Source organism: Oncorhynchus mykiss, chromosome 3 (assembly GCF_057628025.1).
Source record: "Oncorhynchus mykiss isolate SJ-2025 chromosome 3, ASM5762802v1, whole genome shotgun sequence".
In the NCBI taxonomy this organism is placed as follows: domain Eukaryota; kingdom Metazoa; phylum Chordata; class Actinopteri; order Salmoniformes; family Salmonidae; genus Oncorhynchus; species Oncorhynchus mykiss.
Window position 1 is genome coordinate 42,018,665 of NC_143024.1, and position 24,152 is coordinate 42,042,816.

General features: G+C 40.3%; 3 protein-coding genes across 8 annotated transcripts; all 3 read right to left on the minus strand.

Annotated features, from left to right (window-relative positions):
- Positions 1-1,194: 1,194 nt before the first annotated feature.
- LOC110517778 (prenylated Rab acceptor protein 1) lies at positions 1,195-10,248 on the minus strand. Of its 6 annotated transcripts, none has more exons than XM_036973806.2 (7): positions 10,122-10,234; positions 9,468-9,562; positions 9,033-9,056; positions 8,666-8,878; positions 8,338-8,435; positions 3,947-4,048; positions 1,195-2,502 (listed from the first exon to the last, which is right to left on the minus strand). In XM_036973806.2, exons 2-7 carry the CDS (start codon positions 9,539-9,541, stop codon positions 2,411-2,413), a joined length of 603 nt encoding a protein of 200 aa, XP_036829701.2. In that variant the 5' UTR covers positions 9,542-9,562; positions 10,122-10,234; the 3' UTR covers positions 1,195-2,410. The 6 variants fall into 6 exon arrangements, with proteins under 6 accessions (XP_036829701.2, XP_090085411.1, XP_021451360.1 ...); XM_090229285.1 differs by having other exon boundaries at positions 9,468-9,618; positions 10,122-10,228; XM_021595685.3 differs by lacking the exon at positions 9,033-9,056 and having other exon boundaries at positions 8,666-8,911; positions 9,468-9,618; positions 10,122-10,248.
- Positions 10,249-10,407: 159 nt separating this feature from the next.
- On the minus strand, positions 10,408-13,835 carry LOC149984545 (uncharacterized). Its single transcript, XM_090229283.1, has 2 exons — positions 13,524-13,835; positions 10,408-13,119 (listed from the first exon to the last, which is right to left on the minus strand). Exons 1-2 carry the CDS (start codon positions 13,714-13,716, stop codon positions 11,960-11,962), a joined length of 1,353 nt encoding a protein of 450 aa, XP_090085409.1. The 5' UTR covers positions 13,717-13,835; the 3' UTR covers positions 10,408-11,959.
- A 1,666-nt stretch (positions 13,836-15,501) lies between these two features.
- Positions 15,502-17,214, minus strand: LOC118951153 (uncharacterized). The gene is made up of 2 exons (XM_090229284.1): positions 16,987-17,214; positions 15,502-16,532 (listed from the first exon to the last, which is right to left on the minus strand). Exons 1-2 carry the CDS (start codon positions 17,153-17,155, stop codon positions 15,817-15,819), a joined length of 885 nt encoding a protein of 294 aa, XP_090085410.1. The 5' UTR covers positions 17,156-17,214; the 3' UTR covers positions 15,502-15,816.
- Between the last annotated feature and the right edge of the window lie 6,938 nt (positions 17,215-24,152).

Genomic DNA, 24,152 nt, shown 5'->3' on the forward strand with positions numbered 1-24,152 from the left:
GATAGAAGACTCTGAGTTTGCAGAAGCCCAGGGTAATGTACCAAACGGCCAAATCAAGTAAACGTTTTGGCTTTGATGTTGAAACCTAAACAAAAGTACATGTGAAACCTACAAACAGTTCCAAACAGAAGGAATGCAGGATACATGACCACGTGTGAAGCAGAAAAACAAAACAACAATTCTACAAAGCTCCCTGATCATATGGTTCCCAAGACAACTGATATTCCGCATTAATGAAACAAATGTACAAAATGTTCTGCGAGTAAAGAATATCATGTCGTCAGCATTTTACATTTCTGAAGCTTTGTTAGTCTTGCCTTGTATTCTGTACCTACTGGTAACAAGAGTACAGATACAGTATGGGCCAGTTTCCCAGACTGAGATTAAGCCTAATCCTGGACAAAAAAAAACACTTTCACTCTCCCCAAAACATAGTTCTCAATCCTGGAGTAAGATTAATCTGGGCTAAATAGCTGTGTTCAGTGGATAAAATCTACTATCGATATTACTGTAGGTAAAAAAAAAAAACACACCACCTCATCCCTCACACATTTAGGGTTTGTCCGTAATGGCACCCTATTCCCTATATAGTGCACTACAGGGAATACAGTAGTTGACATTTATGATGCAGCTTTCCACAACAGGGGGGGTGGGGGTGGGGGAATAAACGCTTAGCATTGATCGAGATGACGAGGTAAACATAATGGGGGGGTAAAATGCTCTTCACAAAAGGTGTATAAACTGCATTGATACTCTACATCACTGACACTCGCTCTCTCTCACACACACACACCCCCCTCCCCTTAAATTCCCACATGTCCATGCAGCGAGCTCTTACAGACTCCTCTCTCCCCCCCTCCGCATAATAGAATATCGATCGCCCAGCTTTGCCGCAGTGTGCAGCATGCCAGTGAGTGAAGTGTGTGTGGATGGATGGGTGAACCTCCAAGGTCATCTCCATAGCAACCTGTGCATGGGGTTGTCTTGATGAGCAGTGTCCAGGGGTCATGTATAAAGGGGGGGAAAGGGGGGGGGGGGTTAGTACTGAAGTGTCAGAGAGAGGGAGGGAAGGACAGGAAGGAGGACACGGAGAGAAAGAGAAAAGTAGGGGGAAACTACATCCTCTTCGGGGAGGGGGCGGCACACCCAAGGACACAAAAGGGCCTACAAAGTATTGCAATTTTGGCACATACAGAATATACACACAACCTTTAATACCTTTTAATGTAATGTTTTAAATCACCACAAATAAATAATATGCGCAAAAGGGACACAAATATTTCAGAATTCATGCATGGACTTCCTCACACACTCACAATATCTTAGGTAGGATAGTTTATTGCACTTCCCAATTGTCATTAAAAATACCCAAAAAATAGCAAAAAGATAGCATGACAAGTATGAAATCTATATTTTAAAAAAATAATATATTGATCTTTAAATATCAAAGCCATAAAGTAGAGCTAATAAATTATGAAAAGTTTACCCATCAACACTGCACCACATGCCTGCACACGACTAAAAGTAGATGCAGTAGGTACAATACAAAATATGATTTAAACATAATGCTTGATCACCATTAGGTATCTGGAATATCCACTAAGCATTGCTTTAAAGAAAATGCAATTTGTCTCAAAGAACCATTCCTTCTAGTTGGATTAATACATTGTAGAGCTGCAAATGGCACTTCTTCCACAGTCAGAGAAGCGTTGGCGATTTGATGTTCCTTCCCTCATTCAGTTTAATGGTGCTCACTGAGTACTTAGTCAACATCAGCTATATAGGATTTTTTTAAACAAATCTGAATTATTACTGTGGCGATGTTCTTTGTAACATGTCAGGTCTTGAGTTGACCGAGGGACATTTTGTAATTATTAGATATCCACAAGGGAACATTAAAACAGAAGGTAGAGGCAATAAACAAAAGGCCGACTGATATTAAACACAAAATGACAGGTATCAGCCACATTTGGAAAAGACAGTATGAAGTAGGCATACAGTATGAAGTGTGCTGAGGTACACGAACCACGTCTCAGTCACTCTTTGTGCGTACGACAGTCAATCAACATATTCTTCTAAATTGAGTACTATTAGGGTCTTTACAGAGTTGTAGAGGGTCAGTAACAGCAAATCACTTCAGAGGCATGACAAGGTGCATTCTGTGTTGTATTTTTTAAAAAAGGTCAAAGGTGAGTGTTGAGGGTCCACACAGAGAAAGATAAGAGGCCTCTAGTGGCCAAAAGGCTGTTTTAGCATGGGCAGCAACATTGAGGGCTTCCACTGTGCTTCTGCCATTTTAAAGTAGTCACCCGCGTGGGGATTCTTATGGGTTGTAGCCTCAATGGCGCTGCCAATGCTGTCACAGATGCTATAATGGCACAGATATACAGATTTTTCTATCACAATGCCTTCACACAGGCTCCATGAAGAGCTCCTCCATTTCCGATCCTCCCTCCAGCTCTCGGAAGGCAGCGTGAGAGCCAATCACAAACATCGTCGCGCCTGAGTGAGAAGTGAGAGAGTCAGTCAAATGGAAGGGATAGAAGGGGCTGAGAAAAAGGAGAGTAGAAGCCTAGGTTACATTTAGGGCTCCATTTTGAGAAACCAAACACAATGGTTAATCTTAGCACTACATTCCTATCAATTTACAATTTTCATGCCGGGAATTAATGGACTCAAATCCTAGCGGTGTCGTAAAATGTAATATCCATGTCTCAATGGTCTCAAGGCTTAAAAATCCTTCTTTATTAACATATCTACACTGATTGAAGTGGATTTAACAAATGACATCAATAAGGTATCATAGCTTTCACCTGGATTCCCCTGTCTGTGTCATGGAAAGAGAAGGTGTTCTTAATGTTTTGCATACTCAGTGTATATATATATATACACACAACTCTGGATATAAGCCCCCCACCATCTCAAAATCGAATGGTTTTGACCGTTTGGAAGTTATTAAGTTAGCTTCTACTCTCCTCCAGCAGTGTACCTCGCAAAAGGGATTCCTCGTTATCAACTTTACCCTATGTACGTAAAAATGACCATGCACACTGATTGTTTAAAGCAAAACTACCAAAACTATTGCTGATGGTGAACATGAACAATCCAAATAAAATCTATTGTAAGCTCCGTTCAGCAGGTAGAGCCAGATGAGAGTTGTCTCCCCGGTAGCTTACTTTTATTCTGGTAAAACACAATTTTCAACAGCGCAAAGAGAACAATCTAGCAAATCACAGAGGTTGTAACTCAACTAATATAAAGCCTAATATCGCGCAAGCCATTTTAGCATTTGAATACAGAAGACGACCGCAGATGTGCAAGATCAGAAACAGGCCGCCTACCTCACGTTGGTCGGCAAACAAAGCTGGGCCCAGTGCATAGTTTGACTAGGCTACTGATAATCCTTGGGGTTGATGACAAGCAAAATTGCTCGTAGATCAATGATTATCAACCACAGGAGGCAAGTGGCACCTTCATTGGGGAGGACGGGTTCATGGTAAAGGCTGGAGCGAAATGGGATCAAATAGACCAAACGCATGGTTTCCATGCGTGCGATGCCATTCGCTCCCTTCCAGTCATTATTATGAGTCGTCCTCCCCTCAGCAGCCTCCACTGCTGTCAACACAGTTACATGCTTAGTTCGACAATGAAGGAGAGGATGCATCATTTGTCACAAAATATGAGGTACCTTCAGCAGGTCGAAAGTATGTCATGTGAGCAAAACATGTCAGTGACTCTGCAATTCGTAAAGTGAATTGATGTGTTGACTGATGTAAGCTACACTTGGATCGGTTTGGGCTCCCATGCAAATCGGGGAATGTTACATCCGTAATAATTTGTCTCCTTCAAAGAGAAATACATTCCATAATGCATATCTAGGCCTAGGTCGACAGTTATCCCAGGTCTGATGTGTACAGTAAAGAGTGAGATGGGGGTTGTAACTTACCCAGGACCCAAAACACTGCAGCACCTGCACCAGCCAACCAGAACACAGGGAAAGAGACCGCCCCAGCCAGACCCAATTGGTGAGGTCCGGTCACCTCTTTTCCTGTGGTCAAAATATATATTTTTTTAAATCACACAGATTTCAAACACTAGTCACTCTACACCCAAATTATGGATTGATTTCAGTGCCAACAGAAATGATATTTCAAATTCCATAAATGTTGAATTTGTATTAGGATATTGAATTAGAATTGTACATTTTCCAATTCGTAATGGCATTTATTTGAAACTGAATTGAATAAACATTGCATTCGGGTTTTAAAATTGTATTTCAATTTAATATTGGAAAGTTAAACAGCAGGTTGAAACTGAGTGTAAAAGATGGTCGTCGTGGATATTGTTTCAAAGACTGACAAAACAAAAATGGACAGGCTTTCTAAAGTGATGATTTCATCCAGAACATTCATATGCATATTAGAGCTTATGCATAGGCTTATGAGACCAAACCCGTAAAAAAAAAAGAAAACTGAATTAAAATGATGATTACCTTGGCATTACACATGGCAGAAAAACATCAAAACAAAAGTGATTTAAGATTTGGTACATAATTGGTCTAGCCTTTGAGTGTGGACTGTAATTGTTATGCATACATACGGGGCGGCAGGGTAGCCTAGTGGTTAGAGAGTTGGACTAGTAACCAAAAGGTTGCAAGTTCATATCCCCGAGCTGACAAGGTACAAATCTGTCGTTCTGCCCCTGAACAGGCTGTTAACCCAATAAGAATTTGTTCTTAACTGACTTGCCTAGTTAAAGATAAAATAAATAAATACTGTATGGACTGGTTTCCTTATGCTAAGCTCCAAAATGTATCCATGAGTCTGGGAGAGAACGTAAAGCCCTAGGCTGTGCTGTTGGTTCGTTGAATGTGCAGGGTCCATACAGATGGACTGCGAGTATAGTGAATTTGAATTGCCTAGTAATAGGGAATTATTTTAGATTTACATAATTCATTGGGTCGCACATTACCTTTATAGCTACAAAATCTCACCACCATGCGTTTCCCTCTCCTCCCTCCATTTGTCCCTTTCTCGAGCGTGCAGAGGGGCTGTCAACAGTTTAGTGAAATATATGTTTCGTTGCGAAAACATGTTATTATCGCTTTTCCCAAACAGATCCCACTTGGCTTCCCAAATGATGCACTGGGTAGCTGCAGTAACATGGTTGGAGAGCCCATGGGAAGAACATCATCTGACGCGCTACGAGAGCATACTCCTCAAAAGTGGTTGATGCGTAATATTATTATAAATATATTTATTTCTCAGCTGTTCATATTAAGCACATGCTCCGCTATGAAACCGAAGTGGTCTACCAGTCATCATTGAAAAGCGCAGCCTCCATTCGCTATTCGAGTGCATACAGGTGACATGCTTTTCCCCCCTGTCCCTGTTCCAGCCCAACGAGAGGCTGCCTGGATCTTTAACTTAAAGACCCTTGCTCCCTTCGGTCTCAACGTAGACTTTGATCTGAAGCCGTGATTGTGATTATTGTGACTTTGCCATTGTAATTGTTTGTAAGCAGCAGTCTAAAATGAATCTATGATCGTATGCTATCCATTTTTTGTTTGTATACTGTTCTTTGTATGCCATTTTAATATTTGAGAATTAACCAATGATATTAGGCCACTCTTGGCCATGATTACAGACACCTGTGTGTCTTTTGACACTATATAAATGAGTCATCCCACAGTGTTTGTGATTATACCCTGATGAAGACAGCTTGGCTGTCGAAAAGTTGGATATTACATTTTTGCATCTGAGCTCCAAGAGTGTGCGGCTCTCCTTTATTTTCCAGCCCATTTTATAACGGGACATTCTAAACGTTACATATTGGTAAAGACAAGATTGAATTGAGAGTAGTCTGATGGGTGAAATAGGATCACTTGATGAGAGAACAGCTGTGTAGCCTGAGGCAAAGAACAGATCGTAAGCTTTTTTTTGCGACTTTCTCAAAACATCAATAGCCTGTAGTCACATCATGCAGCCCATTTATGTTTTGATTTCTAAGACATTCTAAAGTTTATATCATTCACAACTAAAGTTGCCAAATAACTAAATCTAGCATATAGGACCTCACTTTTACGCTCAACATTGCCACTTCCTATGTGCACTCACTCCGGAATGGGACAAATACCCTTTCTATTTTATTCAGCCAAGTTCAATTATATTATTAATAATAAAAAGTAATTTACTATAAAATAATGGCATGGGACTTATAAGGATATCTTGTCAGCTAAGTTAACAAGCCTACAACCATTGGCATGGAGAATAGCCAGATGACATACAATAGGTCAACTCATATAATGTTTCTTAAGACCTGACTAAAAAAATAATGGATTTATTGTGATAGTGTATATTCAATTAATTTATTAGAATTAATTTATTAGAATTAAAAAATAAATAAATAAAATTATATATATATATATATATATATATATATATATATATATATATATATATATATATATATATATATATATATATATATATATATATATATATATATATATATATATATATATATATATATATATATATATATATATATATATCTACACACAATACCCCATAATGACAAAGCAAAAAACTTTTTTATAAATGTTTGCACATTTATAAAAAATGAAAACAAATAATTATTCAGACCCTTTTCTCAGTACTTTGTTTAAGCACCTTTGGCAGCAATTAGTCTTGAGTCTTCTTGCTACAAGCTTGGAGTTTCTCCCATTCTTCTCTGCAGATCCATTCTCTCCAGAGAAGTTCGATTGGGTTCAAGTCTGGGCTATGGCTGGGTCACTCAAGGACATTCAGAGACTTGTCACGAAGCCATTCCTGCGTTGTCTTGGCTGTGTGTTTAGGGTCATTGTCCTGTTGGAAGGTAAACCGTCACCCCAGTCTGAGGCCCTGAGCGCTCTGGAGCAGGTTTTCATCAAGGATCTCTCTGTACTTTGCTCCCCTCATCTTTACCTTGATCTTGACTAGTGTCCCAGTCTCTGCCGCTGAAAAACATCCCCCACAGCATGATGCTGCCACCACCATGCTTCACAGTAGGGATGGTGCAAGGTTTCCTCCAGACGTGATGCTTGGCATTCAGGCCAAAGAGTTCAATCTTGGTTTCATCAGACCAGAGAATCTTGTTTCCCATGGTCTGAGTCATTTAGGTGCCTTTTGGCAAACTCCAAGAGGACTGTCATGTGCCTTCATTATGGGGTAGTGTGTAGATTGAGGGGGAAAAAATATTTAAACAATTTTAGTATAAGTCTGTAACGTAACAAAATGTGGAAAAAGTCAAGGGGTCTGAATACTTTCCAAATGCACTGGTGCTATGATCTCTCAGTAGGAGGTCAAAGTGGGGTTAAATGTAACCAAGGTGGTTTGATGAACCACGCTCTTTTGATGAGTAACCTTGCTGGAGACTTGAAGACATGATAGCTTCCTAAACTCACCCCTATGGGCTTTAGCTAAGCGGGCTAACAGTCTTGTTACATGCAGGAGGCCTGGTTCGAACTCAGTCAGTCACAAGAGCAAGATTAAATAGGGAGTGGAAAGACTATCCTTGGAAGGGCTTTAACCGGGCTATTCAACTATTTTCTTATGGGGGGGCCAAACGTTTGTGACACTCCCTTCTAACGTGTCCTGCACGGCTTCACAGAGGGGAACAGAAGGCACGCCCATGTTTCAGAGAGTCTAACCTTCAAGGAATGGGGTCATAATAGCTTATTGCTAAAACGGTTCAGATGCTAGAGCCAAATTCATAGGAAGAAAATAAATTCTACATGCCACATTGGCTTCAGAAACTGCCAGAAGCTTCCGTTTACCACAGAGAGTGTTTGAGTCTTTCCTCTACCATTCCAGGCTGGCAAAGTACCAGGATGTTGTCTCTGGTTTTGACTCTGAATTTAGAGAACTGAATCTGAATGCATCTGAGAAGTTGAATATATGAAACTTTGATCAACTTGATAGTTTGTAAACTAGATACATAGACAATGAATGCAATATCTACCATATTGAAACTGAATATATAAAATATTGAATTTGAATGTTCAATTAAATAAAGCAATGTTATATTCATTCAATTCAGTGTCAAATCATGAAATACAATAATTAAATTACTACATTTGTGCATTACATATTCAAAAATATTACATTCAAACTCAATATCCTATTACATTTTCAAAAATATTACATTCAAACTCAATATCCTATTACATTTTCAAAAATATTACATTCAAACTCAATATCCTATTACATTTTCAAAATGATGGAATTCAAATACAATCTGTTGGCACTGAAATTGCTCCATATAAATAATCTCACAGAACATGACTGCTTTACTCACCAAAGACGACCAGTTTAGACTCCAGGGACTTGAGGTGGATGATGTAGAAGGCACCAACAAACACTGCCAAAGCAATCAGCAGCATGGGAGAGCTGATACTGAGGTAAAGAGGGGGTGATTGGAAGAGGGAAAGAGTGACTCTTTGATAATCACAGATTCTAAATCAATTCAATCCAGCATAGATCTAGGCCTATTCAAACTGAGATTTGGAATTTGAAAATAAAACAGGCTGCTGGCAGCAGTCTGTCTATATGCAATATGTAATTACTGTTTTTATATATTCACTGAATAACACAGTGTCTTTAAACTCCTGTCCCACAGCTCTTACATGCAGTAGAGGATGAGGCCGAGGAAGATGAAGGTGTAGTTGCTGTTGTAGGTGTCAAAGTTGCGCACCACCCTCTGGCACAGTTCACCAAAGTTGCGGGGCTTGGTGAACTTCCTGTGATCCACGAAGCCAGCCCAGGGACGGATGGACGCACGGCGACGATCAAACCACTCCTTGGCCACACTGGGCGAGAGGCCTTTGGGCAGCCACAGCCTGTGAGGCAAGGCAGAAAGCCAGGGTGGTAAACTAAACAAGAGGTATGGGGAGATGGAATAATTGTATAGCATTAAACCAAGAGACTGATCGTGGACAGAATGAACAACAATACATCATAGCCAGGTATAATACAAGGAAAGGACAAACTGACCCATCTAGTTCCTTTAGTGGTAGGCTAGATTAAGAAGAATACGAGACAAATTCAGATCACAACTTTCCCACACAATAATAGCCACAGAAGAATGACTACACACGAGGACTATATATAAAATGTATCTGGACCAGAACCAGTCACCAACCATGATCCGAGAGAGATACATGGTGCTAAAACGCATCAAGTTGATTCAGGTGTGTTAGTGCTGGGCTGGAACAAAAGCCTGCACAACCTGTAGCTCTCCAGGACCAGGTTTACAGACTGCTGGCACTAGAGCAGGGCTCTCCAAACCTGTTCAGGTTAGTTACAACTGGGGTTGGAGCAAAAACATGCAGGAGGGGGTAGCTCTCCAGGAACAGGATTGGCGAGCCATGTACTAGACAGATGAACTAACACAGATAGAGAAAGAGCTAGAAAAACAACAGCACACACCTTCCCATGACACCTCCCGATCCAGCAGCGTCGGCTGGCTCAGCGCTGAAGAGATCCCCTGCCTTGGAGTCCATGTCTACAAGGCAGTTCTCACCCTTTGGGACACCAGATTTCATTAGAGTAACGGATGCCGATGTAGGAAAGATGTAGGCTAAAATACAACATGGCAGTGACAGAAAATAAACATTAAAAGGTTAATGGCACTGTTTCACAAGCAATAACAAATCCTCTCACACAATGCAAAACTAGGCTTTCTATTGTTGTAACAAATTAATCATGCACAGTGAAAAACCTAGAGACCGTCGGGAGAGTCTTGGGTTATGGAATGGAACATTTTTGTCATCATTTATGGGCTTGCCCACAGACAGTTCGATTGCAACATCGTTTAGTTAGGTAGTTAGAATATAAATAACTGAATCACAGAAACTAGCTAACACACAAGTTGTTCACTGTCATTACTCAAAACCTTGAATATCTCCCTTTTAAAAAAAAATGTACACTAAATAACGATTCCGGTCGAAGACGCCACATCACCATTCCTTCATGTCAATTATTGCTACGCTTAGCCAATATTCTATCACTGCATATGAAAACGAATAGCTTTTGCTACATACAAAATAGTTACAGAAATCATATTTTTGAAGGAATACTCACAGTTGTTGAAAGTGTTTACTGCACTGCTGTGCTCAGAAATACAAAAACACAAAAATTGACTTCTGCTGTGCTGTTGCTCAGCGGATGTGATGTGGAACGAAACTGACCGCTGGGTCTAACTTCCGGTATAATTTATTGTATGAATTTCAAATTAAAAGTCAAAATTATGATCAATTTAATTGGAGCAGAAAATGAGATAAATAACTGATAGCTATTTATGACTTATGAGTTATCAATTAACATTATGTAACAGGAATGTCCAGGTGAACAAAAAGGAGTGCAGTTGTTGATGAAGTCAAATCTAAATCAATCCGGTTTAATACAACAATTGAGGGAAACACCTACAGAAGAAGCATAGAAAATGTCTAACGCTCCTTATATATTAATCACAAAGCACCGAATGTTCTGTAAACACCAGCCAGAGGCTTGAAGGAAGTCACATCAGCTGCTACAGAATCACAGTGGCACAGATACATTATCAATGTGTCCTTAAATCCAGTCTTGGGTCAAACTTTAACCATAACATTAAACACCTGCAGACATTTCATACTGGCAGTTAAACAGGTCAAAAATAATATCATAAATAGTTAGTTACAATAGATCATTTTATACTAACAGGCACAAAGCGACTTAAACATAGGGAATGCATCTGTCTGTGTCTTCCCACACAATTATGTTTATTACATATCAACAGTAAATCAAACACAGGGAAAGAATTAGCCAAATAATTTCCCATTACAGCATATCTGTTATTTATTCTGTGCCACGTTCTGGATGTCTGGAAAATGTATGATCTAAAAATGATCATACATTTTCATATTTTATCATATTTAAGTTTCTGGTTGAAATAAGAAGCACACATTTCAGATGGTAGCCCATGCACATTTAATAGTTCACCTGGAACATAGCATACTAAGTATTTATACCTGTCAATACATATACAATGAAATAGACAAGTATTTATTTTCTTTGCAGGCAAATTGACATCAAACTCAGAGGTATGACTATAGTTTTGGTATGAAAGCCATGAAGTAACGGACACTTTGAAAAGTAAGACAACAACATCACAACAGTGTTAAAAACATATATGATGTATTACTGGAGAAGGCATTTTACTTTCAAGACAAAAAATGCAAAGTTTTGTTTTCAAGACACAGGACAGCAGCTCAAACGTGTGTCCTGTGTCATACTAATAAGCAGGGACTCCTGCTGCTCAGCAATCTGTTGCACAATGTTCATGTGGACTTCTAGCAATGTTCTGTAAGTTCAAGCTAGTACAGTCATATCTTGTTGATCCAAGAGCTGGGTTCTTGTGGGTATGTACTAGATCCCATCTCTTCTTACTGGTGGAAGTGAGAATATGCTTCTCAATCCTCTGTCTGATGCCCTTTCCCTGAAGGCCCTGACATGTTTTCTCCCTGTTGTGAATGTGCCTTCCTAGTGAGTCCATTTGAAGAACTTGAAGCAGGGATTGCATGTAGGCCTACAATTTTTCCTCAACTAGGCTCCTTTGACACCTAGTTAATACACTTGTGATAAAGCATTTTCTATAGGACACTTGTATAGTCTCTCACCACTGTGTGTGAAACCTCAATCACTGTCAGATGAGCCAGATCACAGTTATCTCCAGTGTTATCAAACTGTTGAAATTTTGTTGTTCATGCTGAGTTCTGACACGTTATACATTTTGTACATTCTCATTATGCCTTGCCAAATTTCCATTGTGCAAAGGCTTTGCCACAGTCACGAAAGAGATGTATTTCTCTCTTGGATTCTCAAGTTGGGTGGATGTCAGTGCTGAGATATTTCTCACAAATACAGCAATTAGCCTATAAGATTTATTTCCTGTGTGTCTTCATGTGCATTTTAAGATTTCCATTCTGAGCAAATCCTTTGCCACAATAATCACAACAATATGGTTTCTCCCCTGTATGAATCCTCCTGTGCGCACTCAGATTAGCAGTATTGCTGAAACATTTGCTACAATCATGGCAGCTATATGGTTTCTCCCCTGTGTGAACTCTCATGTGTCCTGTATAATTTGATCTGGTGCTGAAACTTTTGCCACAAACAGAACAGAGATATGGCTTCTCCCCAGTATGTCTCCTCCTGTGCAAAACCAGATGTCCACTTTGAGTGAATCCTTGGCCACATTCCTGGCAGCAATATGGTTTCTCGCCCGTGTGAGTCCTTTTGTGTCCGATCAAATTGGCGGCATCACTGAAACACCTGCCACAATCATCGCAGCGATATGGTTTCTCTCCTGTGTGAACCCTCATGTGCTTTTTCAGCCTAAGCTTCGTGGTGAACGTTTTACCACAAACATGACAAAACTCAGGCTCAGCTACGATGTGAGTTTGGAGGTGATCTTTCATATTCTCTTTAGAATCTAGGTGCTTTCCACACACACCACAGACACGTTCTTTATCCTCTATATGTGCATGACTTTGCACATGATTAAAAAAGGGACGCTTGTACCGAAAAGACCTGCCACAAACCTTACAAGAACAGGGAGTACATTTCATGCCATTTGCACTGCTATAAGTTTGTTTTCTTTTTTGTTTTTTTGTGGTCTTTGGTTTGTGTGACTTTAAAAGAGACTGGGCTCCTTTGCTTTCCATTCCATTGACATGTTCACTATTTGTACTCTGAGCTGAAGAACAGGTTGGTTCTGATATTCTGTAGTCCTCTTCATCAGGTTCTGTTTTGATCTGTCCAGTTACAACGTTTGGTTGAGAATCTCTCTCCCTATTTTCCTCACTTTGGATTTGCAAGGGCTGAGTTGGGTCCTGATCATAATCACTTACACAGAAAGGATCAAATATGAACTCTCTGGTGTCAGACTCCAGCCACTGAAGTTGCTTTTTGAGTTCCTCCTGCTCCTTTTTGATCCATATGGGCTCGCTGTCCTCCTGTCCAAGACTAGGGCTCCAATCCTGCACACAGGGCTGCTGCTCAGGGTGAACCTCCTCGTCCAATACAGTGAGCTGCTGGAGGTCTGGAGGGAGAGAAGTCTACTAACGTTACAACGTTACATTATTTATCAAAATTGATAAAAAGGTCAAAAATACAGTTCTGGTAGATTTAACAGCTGCATAATGGAATAACATACTCAACGCTTTTGGATATACAAATCCATCAAATATTGACTGAATTATAGTGCATCAACAAAAAATCTAAAACGGGCCAAAAACAATTAGGCTACGTGGCAAGTGAATTTACACCCAACAATAACAGGGAATTAATGGCTGGAATGGGAGGAATCCTGGGGGCGAGCATGCGCGTTGAATCCTCAAGAATGTCTAGACATAACGTTACTTTTGTCGACACTGGCTCTCAAAATGAAATAACTAACATTATCAAGGTGTATGAAATGTAGGTTGAATAATAAATGTCACAAACCTGCTCTTTGTAACTTTATCTCAGGTTTAATAACGATGTCAAGAATATTCTGTAGACGGTCGTTCTCCTTTTTCGAACGGGAAACCTCTTCCTGGTACTCAGCTATCGTTTTTTCAACTGCCCCGAATATCTCATCAGCAGCCACAGTTAGCCGCTGGTTGAGAAACGCTCTCAACAACTGTATTTTAGACATGTTTACAGAATGCTAGTGCTAGCTAACTAACAATCAGTGACGACGCTATTATTTGACAACAACTTCGTTCATCAATGATAGATGTTCATGGATCTGCTGTGCCAAAAAAAAAGCATGCGTAGAGTGCGCACCACGGCTTAACGCATTCTGCAATGTCGCTACCTACAGGAGTGGAGTGGACATCGTCAGTTCGGATTTCTATGAACATTCTCCATTTCATAAACGATAAGGAATATTAATTTCGCTCCTTATCTGTACCACTCAGGGGGAGGACCAAGTCACTATTGTTCGAGTCACAAACAAGTCTCAAGTCACATGATCCGAATCTCAATATTTGTTAATACCACACAAACTACCGACATTACAGGCTAAGAATGGACAGAGAGATAGGCCCTTGTGTTAATTTTATCACATTTCTCCAATGCCAAATCAGTGTGTCTTGTTTGCAACGAAACTGTCCCTATTTGCAAATAATTAAATATGAGACGTCGTTAGGAAACTGAGCGTGGTAAAAGTCAGGCCTACCTTTCCACCCTTAGAACGAGTAGGCCAACCGACGCGGACAAATGTAAGCTTTAACTGCTGGCTACTCTTCTTCCATGGCTTAACCCAATGTAAAAAAAAATATTATATTGTACAGAAAGTGAATAGCTTAATCAATTCATGATCAGTCTCCTAGGCTATAGAAGGTTTTATCTCAGCCTCAATGGCAAAGAAACTAAACAATGATATCGCATAAGCATCGGAATCACGTCTTTCCATGGGTATTTTACAGCTTGTTTCTAGCGTCACTTTAAATAATCGGATCTGTTTTATTTTCTTCAAAGTCTTAAGCTAACAATTGGTAGCCCTGCGCGTTTGGGCATTTTCTAAAAAATAAAATAAAAGTAGATCTATGGCATACCCTCTCATTACCCTCCAATTCGAGTCCTGGTTTTAACTTAACAGTCCTTCACTGACACGGAGGTAGGCTATTTAAAGAGTGCATGATGGAGGAATTGGCCTACAAAACTATGGATATAGCAGCCCAGTCCAATTTCTGTCAAACAGGTAGGCCTACCTCTTATTTCTTAAACATGAAGAAATAGGTTCCAACACAAAGCCCTCTGGTTGTTAGTAAAGTCTAACTAAAATGAAGACGGTTGAAATGAATTACTGGAATGCGCCTACTTTCAGCACCATGAGCTGTCCATTTTCGATTGATTGTGCCACGGCTGCTGATTCAAGCTTCAGCACCACAAAGGTTACTCGAATCTGGCTTATTGTGAAGTAAATAACTCGGATAAATACATAATGGGGATGAAACATGTTGTTTTTATTCCAATCTATTATAGTATTGTAACGACCCTGGGTTTATAAGCGCGGAAATCGACTCTTTTGCGGCACAGTCGATAGCGCGCCGGACCTCGGGCTAGAAGGTCAAGGGTTCAAGACCTGCTCCTTGCTGTTTCATTACATTGGTGTCAGAAGGGATCGGACCTCGCATCCACGACAGTGCGTGTGCTTGGCCGGTGAGCGCGTTCCTGCAAGACGTAGAGTCGCAAGCTAGCGCGAGGAATAGGGATAAGACTATGGCAACAGATGTGGTGTGTTACATTTATTATTATTTTTTGCCTCCAATTGTGCACAGAAAGATCACTGAGGTACAAAAAAAATGATAGTAATGTAGGCATATGGAAAATGTTTTGGCTCTTGTGATCACTGAAGGAAAAGGACAAAACACAAATCAAAACAGATGTGACATTACACCATATGAACAAGACAAAAACTATATTTATGCACAGATAGGTGTAAGATATTTGATTTATTTGACAAAGATAATGCACATTGATCAAGACTTATGTATAATTCCATCTGTAGTCCCTGGGAAAGTGGTTACAAACATGTTAAAAGACAACACACACACACGCACACACACACACACACAATAGCCATAGATATCCTATAATTAACTATAACATAGTGTTCACTTTTGTTATAGTGTAATTATATGGCAATAGCATATGGTATATTATAATATTATATGGCAATAGTATATAAAAAGCATCCGGATGTAACTTTCTCAGAACAACTATTGCCCTTTCCCCACATCAGGTAATGTCATATATTCTCCCTCTCATGGGTAATCCTTATGTGCCTTCCAAGGGAGTTCATCCATTTGAAGGATTTGCCGCAATAATTACACCTAAACGGCTTTCCATCAGTGTGAATTGTCTGATGTCTATTCAATGCGCTTGTTGTCATAAAGCATTTTCTACATATAGGACACTTATACGGTCTCTCCCCTGTGTGACTCCTCACATGCGCTTTCAGATGATGAATATTGTTGAAACATTTGTCACAAACACGGCATTGCCATGGTTTCTCTCGGTTTTCCTGACTTTGTATTTGGTAAAGATATGAGGACTGAGCTGCCGGGTTCTCTCCGTCTTCCTCACTTTCTATTTGGTGAAGGTATGAGGACTGACTTGGGTTCTCACTGTTTGTCTCACTTTGTATTTGGTCAAGAGGTGATGAATGAGTTGGGTTCTCTCTGCTTTCCTCACTTTGTATTTGGTGAAGATGTGATGAATGAGTTGGGTTCTGAATCGGATCATAGTTACTTTTCAAACAGGCAGGACTGAATGTGAAGTCTTTGGTACCAGACTCTAGCCATTGAAGTTGCTCTTCCCTCCGACTGGTCCGGAGTTCCTCCTGCTCCTTTTTAATCTGTGTGGCCTCTGGACCATCTTGTTCCAGACTTGGGCTCCACTCCTGCTCACAGTGCTGCTGCTCAGGGGGAAGATCCTCGTCAGAGACAGTCAGCGGCTGGGAGTCTGAGGGAGAATGGATAAAAAATATAGAAAAATTATCAAATAACATGATGAAAGCAATAAATGTATGTAGTAATAAGTAGAAAACAAAGACACGCCGAGTCTGGATTCAAACCACAGCCGGGATTCAAACACCTGCCACTCATAGCTTATGCTTCCTCCCACCCGATGCACAAGATTGTCTTTTGATTCTTACTTTGTAAAACCTACAGCATAGTGACCAGGCCAGGCAAACCTGCATCTTTTGGGGGTCTGACAAAACGTGTAGAATGCAGGTAGGTAGCTATAGAATGAGCTCTCAAGAATCCAAGGGGCTATGCTGGCAATGCAATTTGAGTCAGAAGGGCAAATATTGATGAGCTTCACATGAATCAGTACTAGCTAGATGCAGTAATATCAAAGCAGTAGAAGCTAGTTAGCTAGCTAGTGCCCATATGCGTTTTAAAATGTCCCAAACCTGTTTTTTGTAACCTTAGCATCCTCCGTAGACGGTTGTTCTCCTCTTTCGTGCGGGACACTTCTTCCTGGTACTCTACAATCGTCTTTTCAATTGTCCCAAATATCTCATCAGCAGCAGCTGTCAATCGTTCGTTGAGAAACAATCTCAGCAACTCTATTTTTGACATTTTGAGGAATGCTAGTCGAATAGATACCCCCAGTAACGTAAACAAAGCAGTGTGAGGTTCTTACATCCGGTCACGTGTTTTTCTCTCGCGATTTTCTAAATAAAAGTCCAGTCGAGCGCTCTGAAATGGGATAAACTGAAATAAAATATGAAAATTGGATTATTAAATTGAAATTGGATTGAGTAATAATTTATGCATCCATAATAAAATGAGAAAGACAAAACTATTTAATAACTATAACTGTTTATAACTATATATGTGAAATATTTTGAGAAAACCTATAATCTATTGATATATTGGCGAAATGGTCTAATGGTCTGCATCTCAGTGCTAGAGGCGTCACGACAGATCCTGGTTGGGGTCCAGGCTCTATACCAACTGTCTGTGTTTGGGAGTCCCATAGGCAGCGCACAATTGACCCAGCATCGTCCGGGTTAGAGTTTGGCCGGGGTAGGCCGCTATTGTAAATAAGAATTTGTTCTTAACTGATTTGCCTAGTTAAATAAAGGTTACAAAAAATATATATAATAATACATAACAAGAGATTAATATAAGAGTGTAGATTGGTTAAATTGCCAAATCAAACACACACCCGCTCTAAATCATTTGATACCTGCTTCCCAGTCACTACCACCAGGCTGGTCTGTGTCATAAGATTTCATTGTGTTTTCAGTTCAGTGTCTAGGTAAGTATAGCAGGCAAAGCCCCCTTCCAATGTGCGCTGCATTAATATCATGGGTTGCATGTTTCGTCAAAATACTGTTTTGGACTGATGCCCGACTGAGCATTCTACGCAATGCATCGTCAATGAGCGTTGAAGATTTAATCAAAAGTGCATTACAGTGGCTTGGATATACAATGACATTCAATTAGTAGGAACACCTTTTGTCATCGTTTTGATGTATCCAGATTGACTTTAGATGCAGTAAAACGTTAGCTAGCTAGCTAAAATTGAGGGGAGGCCACCAGATTTTAGCTAGCTAACGTTCGCATTGCTAGCTATTTTTTTTAACTAAATATTGGACTACTTTAGCAATGTCATAGTGTTTGCAGGCACAAAAGTGTTAGCCTCCGTCCAGAATGACTGGCATCACTATCGCGCCGCCGGTAGAGGGCGGCTTGAGAACGTTCATAACAATGGCATGACGCGACCGAGTGACCGAGGTGCAATCTAAGAATAGACATTGAATTTTACCATGCAAATATACAGTGCATTATAAGGAATTATAAACTGGGTGGGTCGAGCCCTGAATGCTGATTGGCTGACAGCCGTACATAAGACCGTATACCACGGGTATGACAAAACATTTATATTTACTGCTCTAATTACGTTGGTAACCAGTTTATAGTAGCAATAAGGCACTTCGGGGGTTTGTGATATATGGCCAATATACCACGGCTAAGGGCTGTGTCCAGGCACTCCGCGTTGCGTCGCCTACAAACATGCAGACATGCTCGCATTTTGCGTACCGACTACGCAATTATCTGTCCATGTACGCTTGTACGAGAACCGAGTTAAAAGTACGCAGAAATTAATAGGGTCTGATTTTTTTGTTGCACATTTTTATGAAAAATAAATCCACTGAGTAAATCTAACATCACAATTATCGAGCTACAACACAGAGGCATGTACGGAGTTTGTGTCAACGGACATGGAGATTAATACATCATTATTCCACGTAGCTACCCAGTGTCTGCCCCTCCTGTTGTGATGCTGAGTTTGCCGACTGGAAAGGTAAACACTAATTGTTTCAAGCTAACGTTAGCGAACATAATATTGTCATTTAGTGGTCTCTAAAATGCCAGCAGTTCACTCGCATTTGCTAGTGAAATAAATTAAATGCAAATACGAAAAATAACTGGTCGCATTTGTGCGAGTGTGATATACATTTAATTCTGTATTTTCCACGTAAACATTACGAGGATCACGCAACCTGAAAAACTGTAACTGTAACTGTAATTATGATCCAGTCACAAAAAGTATAATCAAAAATAAATATAAACATATTGGCATTAAATGGAGTCTGGAGTTTAGAAGACTGCGCGATGAATAATTAATGAGTGTCCGGTATTAGCTATAGAGGCAATGCTTCTAAAATGCCTTTGCACTAGATTTGCGAGTTGAATCTCCAATTTGCCGCGCCCATCTGGTACTATGAAAAATTGGACAGGATTGGCAGGTCTGACTTGTGTATGAGAACAGCCCTTAGCCGTGGTATATTGGCCATATACTATATCTCATCCTTGCATTATCTCATAATTAGACAACGGGTGGGTCTAATCCTGAATGTTGATTGGTTAAAAGCTATTCCAGCCAGTGTCTATTCCACAAGTTACCACTGGGGCAATCTATGACGTTAAAATGAATATTTACTCTGTTCCATCTGACTGAGCAATCCACTGTCTCATCAGCCCAGCCAGGCAATTTATAAACTTGATCTCCACAATAAAAAGCATCTAGACATTATCTCTCTGTTAGTCTAACATTTAGTTTTCAACAGTGGAGATTTGTCTAAACCTTGCTGTCTGTCTCTCCAACATTTGCAACATTGTCTTAATGTTCAAATTCGATCTCCAGCTGTCCCATAGTAATGAACATGTCGTGAGTCGTCATGAGACAGACAGGCAGGAAACGAAGCGCAGCTAGTTTCCCCTAAGGAGACTGAAAAGATTTGGAATGGGTCCCCAGATTCTCTAAAAGTTCTACAGCTGCGCTATCCGAGAGCATCCTGAACAGTTGCATCAATGCCTGGTATGGCAACTGCTCGGCATCCGACCATAAGGCGCTACAGTGGGTAGTGCGTACGGCCCAGTACATCACTGGGTCCAAGCTTCCTGCCATCCAGGACCTCTAGACTAGGCAGTGTTAGAGGAAGGCCCAAAATATTGTCAAAGACTCCAGTCACCCAAGTTATATTTCTGCTACGGAAAGCAGTACCGGAGCGCCAAGTCTAGGTCCAAAAGGCTCCTTAACAGCTTCTAACCCCAAGTCTTAAGACTGCTGTACATTTAATCAAATGGCCACCCGAACTATTTTCATTGTCCTCCCCGATGTACAAATTACCTTAATTACCTCAACTAACCGATACCCCCTGTATATAGCCCCATTATTGTTATTTTATTGTGTTACTTTATTGTGTTTATTGTGTAACTTTTTTTTTACTTTACTTTATTTAGTAAATATGTTAACTCTATTTTCCCAAAACTGCATTGTTGGTTAAGGGCTTATAAGTAAACATTTCACGGCACCTGTTGTAAGTAAGTAAGTAAGTAATACACCTGTTGTATTCAGCGCATGTGACAAATACAATTTTATTTGATTTAGTTTGCTGTCTTTCCAGATTCAGTTTGAAGTGATTGTGTGAGTTGTGTTGTTGGCTAGCTCCTCTGAACAACGGTGTTCTGATGAGAGAACACATTTTCTATGCCAGGCGAGATCGTTATGGATGTACCCAAATAAATGTCACTAGAAAACAACTTAAACAAACGCAAATGCAGCTACTATGCTGCTATTCTGGCTGCACTTTTTGATGTGACTGTACATTAGCCATAGTTGGCTGGCTAGCAAGCAAGGGATAAGAATGTTGCCCGCCAGTATGGCAATGGAACATTTAGAATGAACGACTGTATCAGGTATAAAGGTAAGACCCAGATGCAGACACGTCGAATTAACAATGGTTTAATGATCCAACGGGCAGGCAATGGACAGGTCAAGGCAGGCAGGGGTCAGTAAACCTGAGGTTTGGCAACGGTACATGGATGGCAGGCAGGGTCAGGGTAGGCCCGAGGTCAATAATCTAGAGGAGGGGCAAAGGTACATGTCAGCAGGCTCAGGGGCAGGCAGGCAGGCTCAGAGTCAGGACAGGCAAGGGTCAAAACCAGAAGGGTGAGAAAAAGAGCGACTGGGAAAGCAGAAGCTGAGAACAAAAACACTGGTTGACAAACAAGACAAACTGGCAACAGACAAACAGAGAACACACATATAAATACACAGGGGATAATGGGGAAGATGGGCAACACCTGGAGGGGGGTGGAGACAATCACAAACACAGGTGAAACAGATCAGGGTGTGACAGACTGGGTCACGTCCATTGATACAGAAGAAAAAGACTGAACGACTGGGTCACGTCTCTGGCAACCAAACCGATAGAACGAACGACCAGCCGGTTTGGGTAGCAACCCTAGATTTGTGTCAGGACTATATCTTGTGGAAGGAGGAAATAGTATGAATAAATTGATCAAAATACATTTTTTAATGAAAATATGTAAATCATTATTTGAATATGTTGGTAAGACATTGTATAAAAGTGATAATGCTCTCGAAGCCGGTGTTTGGACTTCGTCTCGGGCCTAACAACACCTGTGCCAGCATATCCTCCAAACATGGGCTTTTTGGGCATTATCACTTAAATAATGCACACTCTAGAATGACCTTCAAGCCAATCAGAAACTATTGCCACGCGGGACTAGGTGGGTGCAGGAATCCGACGCAGAGAGAGTTCCACTGAGGTTAAGTGCTTTACTCAGGCACAACAAAATAATAAGCCCAACAAATACAGGGCGCGGGACACACAACGAGACAACCCAAAAACCACAGGGTGCCAAGTTAAAGTAAAGAAAATCCACCACTACCTAAAATGCACACACACGCAACATAAAGACAGAAAATAAACACCCACAAAACCCAGGTGGAAAAAGGCTACCTAAGTATGATTCTCAATCAGAGACAACTAACGACACCTGCCTCTGATTGAGAACCATACTAGGCCGAACACAAAAACCAACATAGAAAAACAAACAAAGACTGCCCACCCCAACTCACGCCCTGACCATACTAAAACAAAGAATAAAATAACAGAACTGTGGTCAGAACATGACAATTATTCAACAATACCATGGTTTAATTAACCAATAAGGTCTGACGGGATGTGGTATATGGCTGATAGTCCAGCACTGTGGACACATCATAATACCCATAAGACCTAGCCATTAATCCAGTAATGGTTCCAATTGTTTTTTCACCATTCATTTTTGCATCTGGGATTTTAGCACTACTTCATATAAGGTCTGTGTTTAGTGTAGGCTTAACAGTGCAATTCTCTCTCGGACAAGGTGAGTTTTATCAATATATTTGCCTCAATTTACAAAATATTGAAATGGTAATTAGCAATAGAGAAGACCTCAGCAAGACCACAAATTCCTGCTGGAAGCTCCTAAATATAATCTCTAGCTGACACTATCAGCTACCGTTCACCAGCGCGATCAGAGACCTTCTGTGTCCAATCCATGAACTTCTTACGTCCCCTTTCTCTGTCTAGGGTAGCCTAGTGGTTAGAGCGTTGGACTAGTAACCGGAAGGTTGTGAGTTCAAACCCCCGAGCTGACAAGGTACAAATCTGTCGTTCTGCCCCTGAACAGGCAGTTAACCCACTGTTCCCAGGCCGTCATTAAAAATAAGAATTTGTTCTTAACTGACTTGCCTGGTTAAATAAAGGTAAAAAAAAATCTAGCTAGTTAGCAGAGCGGTAGATCAAAAAATGGCCTCTTTGTACAGTATGTTGACTTTGGTGTCTATTTCAGACCTTATGTTATTTTTCAAGGATGAGCGTGAGCATTCAAAGGGGAGAAGACTACTATAAGTCTGCCCATGTGGAGAAGTGCAGCTATAGTGAGGGAAAACTTAGTACAAATAATACGATCCCATCAGTTTTCTATAGGCTAGGCTTACTATATTTATTCCTCAACTTTTTTCTAATATTAAGCACATTGCTTATCTTTACAACAGGAATATAGCCTACCTGGCAGGCATGAAAATGAGCCACGAGAAAAGCGTCCTACATTCGCTATTTAAGTGCATAGATGTATTTTTTCCGCTGCCCCTGTTTCGAGACAGGTGCATGATAATGGTTGATTCTGAATCAAAACAAATTTCACACATATATTATTTAGTATATGTAAAGACAGGCTAATATTGTCACCCTTCAGACTTAATCCTATCATTTGTGAATGAATAAAATATGCCTTTTCTTTGCGACTTTTTCGAATCATAGTCGCACACCTCATGTAGCCTAGCCCAAAGGCCTATATGTTTTAATAAGGTTAGTATCACACCTCATGTAGCCTAGCCCAAAGGCCTATATGTTTTAATAAGGTTAGTATCACACCTCATGTAGTCTAGCCCAAAGGCCTATATGTTTTAATAAGGTTAGTATCACACCTCATGTAGTCTAGCCCAAATGCCTATATGTTTTAATAAGGTTAGTATCACACCTCATGTAGTCTAGCCCAAAGGCCTATATGTTTTAATAAGGTTAGTATCACACCTCATGTAGTCTAGCCCAAAGGCCTATATGTTTTAATAAAGTTTGTATCACAACTTTAGTGGCCAAATAACTTCTTAAAATGAAGCACATTAATCCGCTTTAAAGGGGTTTAGAGTCTAACTGGAATACATACACAACGCGTGAGTTTCAAGTTTGGGGAAGATAATTTTCACCATAAAAAATGCACCTTTTATAATAAAAGCATTACATGCATAATCACATTTGTGGTCACTTTTGATAATGGTGTTTTCCCGCTAATGGAACATTCGTGCTTATAGCCTACTGCCATGTGCGTATTGCTGCGTTGATAATGTGAAGAAATAGCCCAACGGGTTGACTACACCGCTCGCGTCTCGTATGCGAGCATTGCAAAATACATTTAGAAATCTATATTATTCAATTATTGCACCCACACTGCTCATGCGCACCAACGAGCGTCTGCATTGCCAAGGGCCAAAATAGAAGTCAGTTCAATTTCTGACGCAGATCGCGCTGCAAGTCCTACCTCTCTCATCTCCTGTTAAGGGAAATTTTTATCAATGATGACTAATTATGTATACATTACAATCAGGATTGACTAATCAGAATGCTATTATGTTACTGTATATGTACTAATCCGAATACTATTATGTTACTGTATATGTACTAATCAGAATACTATTATGTTGCTGTAA

What these genes read in the sequence shown, in the direction of transcription:
- LOC110517778 (XM_021595685.3), bottom strand. Translation starts at nt 9,583, where the DNA reads ATGAAATCTGGTGTCCCAAAGGGTGAGAACTGCCTTGTAGACATGGAC. An exon ending in TCGGGAGGTGTCATGGGAAG is followed by an intron (nt 8,912 to 9,467) that starts GTGTGTGCTGTT and finishes CCTCTTGTTTAG; the next exon opens with TTTACCACCCTGGCTTTCTG. An exon ending in GGCCTCATCCTCTACTGCAT is followed by an intron (nt 8,436 to 8,665) that starts GTAAGAGCTGTG and finishes TCTTTACCTCAG; the next exon opens with TATCAGCTCTCCCATGCTGC.
- LOC149984545 (XM_090229283.1), bottom strand. Translation starts at nt 13,716, where the DNA reads ATGTCTAAAATACAGTTGTTGAGAGCGTTTCTCAACCAGCGGCTAACT. An exon ending in GATAAAGTTACAAAGAGCAG is followed by an intron (nt 13,120 to 13,523) that starts GTTTGTGACATT and finishes CTCTCCCTCCAG; the next exon opens with ACCTCCAGCAGCTCACTGTA.
- LOC118951153 (XM_090229284.1), bottom strand. Translation starts at nt 17,155, where the DNA reads ATGTCAAAAATAGAGTTGCTGAGATTGTTTCTCAACGAACGATTGACA. An exon ending in GCTAAGGTTACAAAAAACAG is followed by an intron (nt 16,533 to 16,986) that starts GTTTGGGACATT and finishes ATTCTCCCTCAG; the next exon opens with ACTCCCAGCCGCTGACTGTC.